Source organism: Aptenodytes forsteri, unplaced genomic scaffold (genome assembly GCF_000699145.1).
Source record: "Aptenodytes forsteri isolate BGI_AS27 unplaced genomic scaffold, ASM69914v1 Scaffold71, whole genome shotgun sequence".
NCBI classification, from domain to species: domain Eukaryota; kingdom Metazoa; phylum Chordata; class Aves; order Sphenisciformes; family Spheniscidae; genus Aptenodytes; species Aptenodytes forsteri.
Window position 1 is genome coordinate 2,145,320 of NW_008795923.1, and position 7,325 is coordinate 2,152,644.

The 7,325-nt window shown below is 41.6% G+C and overlaps 1 protein-coding gene across 1 annotated transcript in view; it reads left to right on the forward strand.

Moving 5' to 3' along the window:
* The first annotated feature begins 3,795 nt into the window (after window positions 1-3,795).
* PAWR (pro-apoptotic WT1 regulator) overlaps window positions 3,796-7,325 on the forward strand; it is an 86,238-nt gene continuing 82,708 nt past the window's right edge. Inside the window, 1 exon segment of the mRNA XM_019473562.1 lies at window positions 3,796-4,002. Within this exon segment, the coding sequence (XP_019329107.1) occupies window positions 3,796-4,002 (207 nt within the window).

The window sequence follows — 7,325 nt, forward strand, 5'->3', positions numbered from 1 at the left end:
CAACTTGAGGCCATTTCCTCTTGTCCTATCGCTTGTTACCTGGGAGAAGAGACCTTGAAATAGCAAATAATGTATATTATGAGCAAAACACAAAATTGGTTTTTAAGCATTGTCCATGTTTGTTTATATAAAATCATTACAATATAGGTACATAGATTTTGTTCCAATTGTTCACACAAAAATTCAGTCCCAAGCTTTCATCCTAGACATTTACAGCATGGCCATGTATCATTGAAGTAAGTTTCAGAATATAAAATATCAACATAATTTGAACAATAGGAAGTATATTTTATTTTTTATGTTCTTTAAGCTATTCTCTCCCTTTGTAGTCTGTTTGGTTTCATACACGCTGACTCTGAACTCTTCTAAGTGCTTCCCCCTTCTCTGCTTACACTCACCGGTATGTCACAGCCATTGATTGATTGCTGTTTGTGTTTGTTTTGGACACTTCCAGATGATTGCTACTAATAACCAGTACTAAATTCCTGAAATATCTGCCTGATTCCTTTTACAAGGCAACTTCGTTATGGTCCGTCACATGAAACACAGTAGGCCCTAGGAATACTGTGGTGCAGGAGAAAAATAATCGCCAAATGAACAGATAGCTCAAACAAAGCATTGTAAAAAGCCATCACACTAAATTCTGCATGCATCATCTACTGCATTTCAGTGAAGGCCAAGTTTCTTAGTCAGCTCTCTGAGGAGATCCGTCAGCCCTAACTATGATTCTTTTGGGACATAGTTTTGCGCCCGCTGCCCTTTTCTACTGCGTGCAGCTCGTCACCTGCACGAGGTTAGATCAAAAGGATGCAGGTACAACAGTTTAACCAAGAGGTACGCAGTGAGAATCCAGAGACCCGATTCATTTTTACTGGCTTTGTATTGGTCCTTCAAAAAATAAAAATAATTCTTAAGAGCTAGAGGGCCGTTAACTTTAAAAAAAAACAAACAAAAAAGCCCTGAAGGGTTAGGAACTGTAACCAGTACCAACAAGACACGGACTGACAGTGAGCCAGTAACCACTGGATTTGGTTTCTAGTTATTCATTTGCATGCTTACATACAGAAAGACAGGAACCAAATTGTCTTTGGTGCGGACCAAAATATGTTTAACAATGTTTTAAACTGTAATGAGAGTTAGCTGTATAGGGGCCAGTATGGTCAGAGGATGCTGTCTTTAAGAAGAATGAATAGGCTCTGTAGGTGCTGGAAATGTATCATAAATACAAGAAACAACAATGGTAGTGTTACTCAGATAAATTAAGGTTATCTTAAAGGTAACTTAAACCTACGATAATGTTTCTGTCTTATGGATAGGTACAGTCAGCTCTTCATTACCAAGGTGACAGACAGTATCTTAGATGGCACAATAGCTTGATAACCTGGTGGCTCCCCCACTAGCTAAGATGGTGGCAGCCCAGCTGCCCACGTGGGGTATCCCCGAGAACTCAGGAATCCAGAGGACAATGTGGCACAAAGACATGCCACAGAAAACACCCAAGGCTAGCTTATGTCTGGAAGACTACACGAGCTCTCCCTCTCATGGAGGAATACAAAGCTACCAGAGGCGCCTATGTGCGAAAGCAGTTCATTCCCAAAAGGGCAAGTGTGGAGGCTGGACTGATCAGCCAACGTACAGACAAATCCAATTCCTCTGCGTTACGCTCCCTGGTATTCTTACTGTGAGGCAGCATGGGCATTCTGCAGGAGCGTTTTAGTTTGACAGGCTCAGCGCTGCTCAAGAATGTCTACGTAGCCTGCTACCTTAGAAAATATTCCCCAACATAAGTCACTTTACATTTATCTACTCTGAATTCCATCTGCTACTTTATCACTGCCATTGGTTTGGCAATTTGTTATTTCTCACTTTCTCGATTTGTTCTGTTTCTTTCCAATACTTTGATTTTGATGGATCCTCCACAATGAAGAGCTCCACTGCCAGATGCTCCCTAAGTTCCTTCACAGTGAACACAAAAGTGAGGGCCATAAAGGAAAAACTGTCTCCTCCAAGTGCTTCTTTTGTCTGGTGATCATATCCTGGCCCTACTGATTTACCATCAGGGGATTTGCTTCTATGCCTTTTGCAAACTGGTCCTCGAGCATATTTATAGCCTGCTTTATAGCATCCACCCTTTCCTCCATTCTCTCCCAAGCACTGTGAGGCTTGTTAGCATTGGTTTTTCTCTACCTTCTTATACCTCGCTGACTCCATGTCTGTTTTTCATCCCTACTCCTCAACAGGTTGCTCTAGGGCATACTTACCCGGTTCACTGTTTAAATCTGGCCCTAGAGAGTACCTATTTGGGCAGAAAAAAAGAGGTAGCATCGTTGCTCAATAAACTGTTTCAAAGCTCTGCTGACTGAACTTCATCACAAATAGCAAGGAGTAGTAGGATAAGGTGAGTCATCGGTCTGTACCCTCATATGGTGCAGAACACGAGAAGCAGCAACAGACCATCGTAGAGTGAGATTGTGAATTGTGGCAGAAAACGTTCTCATCGCGCCTTTGAAATCATCTGCACAGATACTGAACCCATTCCCATCCCCACTGCCATTCTTATCCAACAACTGCCAACTGGAGACAGATGGCCATCTCTGCATTAATTCCTCATACTATAAGATGAAATACTTGAAAAATCAAGCAAACTTCTTCCTGTAAGTTTGGTTTTTTCCTTTTCACACTGCACTCTTCCATCAGCTAGATGAATGAACTTTGCTGCAAGAAACAATACTAGTTTGTCTGTCAAACCAAACTAGCTCAAAGAAACTACGTAGTTATTTTTGGTCAAATGATAGCAGAGTTCAAGAATGGTAAAACACACACAGAAACCAGACTAGAAGATGGACTCTAGGATTGATCTTGAATGCTAATATCTCCTGATAAATCCAGCTATTTCACAAAGCTCTGTTGTATTTACATGCGAGATTTCAAATCAGTTGGAAAAGCAGTTTGGAAAAAAGTTGGAAAAAAACTTTTAAGCATCCAATTCAGTAGCACGGCAAATAGGATAAATTTGATATTTCAGTAAAAGTGGGACTGTCAGATTTGTATGAGTTTCCAGACGCAAGTCATAACAAAGTAATCTAGTTAAACCACTGACTACAGTGACTACAACATAATTAGTTGTTAGAACCTTACTGAGGAAAACCTTGCCAGAAGGTTAGCACTGTGACACTAAGCTCCAGTGAGGGGAAAGAAAGAATAATTTAATTAATTCCTGGAAGAAAAGGAAATAAAAATCCATGATGATAGGCTAAGCCTCTCAGATTTAGATAGCATGTATAGCTCAGAAGTAGCATAAAGTGGTATTAAATTGCAAGGGATAGCAGTTTATCTGCATTTAGACAAAAATGCAAAAACAACCAAGACCAAGCGATAACAGAATTTGGTAGGTAAGAAGAGATAAACCAAAGATTAAGAGAGAATTTGAAAAGCAAACAGTACAGATGCAAACAGAAATAAAAACTCCCTCTACATACTTAAAAAAAAGGAAGTTGGTTACAGACAAAATATGCAATCACTTCACTGTCCAGAAACGAGGCTACAAGCATCTCCGCGTTACCCTTCACAGCTTCACGCCTTCACTGGGATCCGCTACAAATGAATCTTCTGAAGTCATGGGAAAGAGGCCAACGGTCAAGACTACGGAGCACCACCTAATTTCTTAAACACTTTTGACCGTCTCTGACAGAGATATTAAATGTTCTGTTAGCGATATAACTCAGAATACCAACAGAGTGCAAGGAGGAAGACACTTGCAAAATATGTTTCCCTAGGTTTTGTCTCATCCTAGGCATGTGGTCTAAGGCAGCACGGGTGGTTGGAGGGAGGAGAAGCATTGCTGCAGAACAGCAGAGCATTGGCTTGGAAAGCATTAGTAAGAAAAGGTTAAAAGGAAGAGTCAAGAGGGATAGTAGTGCTATGTCTGAGGATTATTTTACTTTTACGGGGAGATTTGACATTAGAAATGTCATGGAGTATAAGTGGGGATTTTACAGGAAGGTTAGAGGGAAGTTACAGTAAGAGATTTAATGTGAAAGGTTTAAAGAGAGGTTTTTGAAATTTTATGGATAAAAAGAGGAGCAGACATTTCTACAAAAGGATGGCAGTAAGATTTCACTGAGTCATAGCAATTTAAAAACTGCATTTATGGAAGGATAGTGCAGAACTAAGTAGGTAGATAGGCTAGTTGGGGTACAGCGATGGGTGTGAGGATTACCCAGCAGGTGAAATTTAAAGCAGTAGAGAGGGAAGATTTAATGGGACAGCACTGGAGCGAGCTTAATAAACCTAGTCTAATAAAGCAAGAGCGATAAAGCAGGTAGAACAAGTCTGTGACTGAAAAAGTTTGTGTTGGGAGAAGGAACATGAAGAATGGACTTCAAAGGGGATCAGATAATGGGAAGCAGTAGATAGGTGCACTAAGCGAAAGAGGTTCATGGAAGTTCAGGTAAGGCAGGCAGAGGTGGGGTGAAGTCCGGAGCGGAAGGAAGAGTATGCGTGCTTAAGAGACAGGCTGGCAAATACAGGAAACTCAACAGAGGCTTTGGGGAGAGCTTCCAAGATGCTGAAGAGGTGAGAGGGAGGGAGTGTTTCAGTGGAGAGGACACCAGCACCAGTGGGTATAACAAATGTTTGCTAAGCTTGGAGCCTGACAGTGACAAGCAGACAGACATTGGGCAGGGATTTGGATGTTGTCCTTAATTTCCTCAGCCAATAATTTGTTTTTGTGTTCAGTATTTTATTTTCCAGCCCTTGAAAACTGCCACTTCAGAAAATATTATGGCTCAGATAAACTTGTACACAGAACCTTAATAAGGTTGGATAATTTGGTTGAATCTCTAGATGAAATTACAAAGAGTCTTAACCAGCTTGCAACCCTTTACAAAGGACCAGCTTTAAAGTGCCCAACCCCAAAAGGCACTTCATTTCCTCAAGATTTTAAGAATAAATGATGGGTTTTATTCTAAATTGAAAAATGAAGTGTTTGTTTTTTGCCTGGCAAAGGAGATCAAGATATCCTACCCAGCCCTGGTGGTAACTTTACCTCTAGGGGAGAGTCTCATTCCGTAATAATGAATATATAAACCCCACTATCTTAAGGCTTAGGGACCCTTGTCATTACGCCAGCTTAAAACATAGCTAATAAAATGAATTGTATTTCTAGGCCTTAAGAATATCCTGAAGATTTTTTTGGTAAGAAAAGAGAAAAGTGCTGTTCTAAAAACGTTTGCAAGCTATTAAGCTGTTCTCCGTTGTGGCAGAGGAAAACATGCAGCGTGATACTTAAACTATTTGGGACTTTATCCCCAAAAGCTCTCCAGCACAGACAACCTTATTGAGATGCAAACATCTGACAGTCAGCATTTTTGTATTGGGCACTTAAGCCCAACCTCACTCACCACAACATAACTTCTGTTAATATATAACAGACTGTAAGGAACACAAAGCCTTTTTGGAACTAAAAAAAAACCCACAATGTTTTTTATAGAAGATTAGAGAAAAAAAAAAAATATCCAACAGCAACGGTAGATGCAGCTAAAGCCTGGCAACGGCACCTCCTGCACATAAGAAAGGTGGGCAGATAAGATGCGAAGTGGGGCGAGCACGTCTCAGCCTTGCTAGCTGCTAAGGACTGCCACAGAGAGAGGGGCCCTGGCAGCAGCTGGGGAGACCTGGGGTAGCAGAGAACTGAGGGTATCCTAAGAACTAAAACACATTGCTGTATTTCTCCGTATACACAACATACTCTAAGTAACGACTTTCTAATCTGACTCTTTTTACTCATTTTTGGCCAGCTGTGCTGCTCATGGGGTGTAACAGTGAGGGGCGAAATCCTGGTATTGTCACTGTTACATGATTCTCTCGAGAAAAGCTCTTCACCGTATAAAAGGAAAAAAATGACAGAATGGGAAAGACAGACAATTCACATGAAGGATCCTTTTTCTAAATTGTGTTTTCTGAAAATACAATCGAGTAGTTTTCTAATTTAAAAACTCTACAGATAAGAGTGCAGGTAAGAACGTTTTTTTCAGGAGAGTGCTTAGTCAAAACTTTCGTTAGGTCAACTTCGTGGTAGGCGCTTGATCTGCAAATAGAAATATGACCAAGTTTACTAATTTTGTATCGCTGAGTATTAAAGAGTAGAGCTAGTACAGAACTATGTTTTCACCATCTACTTTTCTGCCTATTTACAGCTTTCCAGCATAACACAGAACAACTGGCCAGTTCTGTTTTGGGATTTTCCCTTAGCCTGAAAGATAAGAGGTTTTGTCTGCACTGAGGATCCCGATACCTCAACTTCCATATATACAAACATTTAAACACCCCTTCAAAACCAACCGCCACACCAAAAAAAAAAAAACCCTAAACCCAAACCAGAGCAGAAATGAGATACGAGTTAAGTGAAAAGTCCAAGCAAGTGAATGATCACTGGAAGGGCAGAGAAGGCTGGTAGGGTGAGACAGTGCCCACGGCTGTGGAAGGGAACGGGGTAGAGACATACCTAGGGTGAAAGTGGTTGCATGGACTAAGCCTCTTATTTATGCTGTAGGGTGCAGAGAGCCTAGCGCCAGATATTTGGGGCCCCATTTTGCTAGATATTTTTAATCTATATCTGTAGCATCTTTTTTTTTTTTTTCTCCTGTAAAAAGAAACCAAAAAGTGTTGCAAAGTTTATATTCTGAACTCCTAATGAATTTTATTAACCAGGCAGACAAATTCAGGACTGAATCCGAAAGAGAGAAAAAAGGTGAGAACGTGCTCCCAGCTTTTTTCTCTCTTTCGGATTCAGTCCCGAATATGACATACTGGATTCAGCAAAACCAAAAAATCTGAGTTTTCTGTGCAGGTTTAGCCATTTGATCACCTACACAAACCGTTTAACGGCTACTGCACACTCCCATCACATTCCCTGCACGTGCCTTGTTCCTAATATTTAACCCGGGTTAGGTTTCCCCACTGAAGGCTGTATTACTTCTAAACGAGACACCTTTCAAGCCTTTGCAGCGTGACTCGTAACATCACGAAAACACAGGCTCTTCCCCAACCTTCCGCCTGCGGGAGTGAACTCCACTAAGTAACTTCGGTCTGCCCACCAGAGCCGCAGATGAGAGGAAGTTATTATGCTGCGGGAGCAATTAACTTCAGGCTCTTCCCACCGTGCATCGACCCCATTAAACGACGAAGCCAGAGCAGCGGCAGGCACCACGTTTTCAGGCCAAACCCGCGCTTCTGTCCCCAGCGCGGCGTTTCCTTAACGACGGCCGAAGCCACGGGTTGACCAAGCCGGGCTTTACACGCGGCTCCTTGCCTCGCCGCTGGTG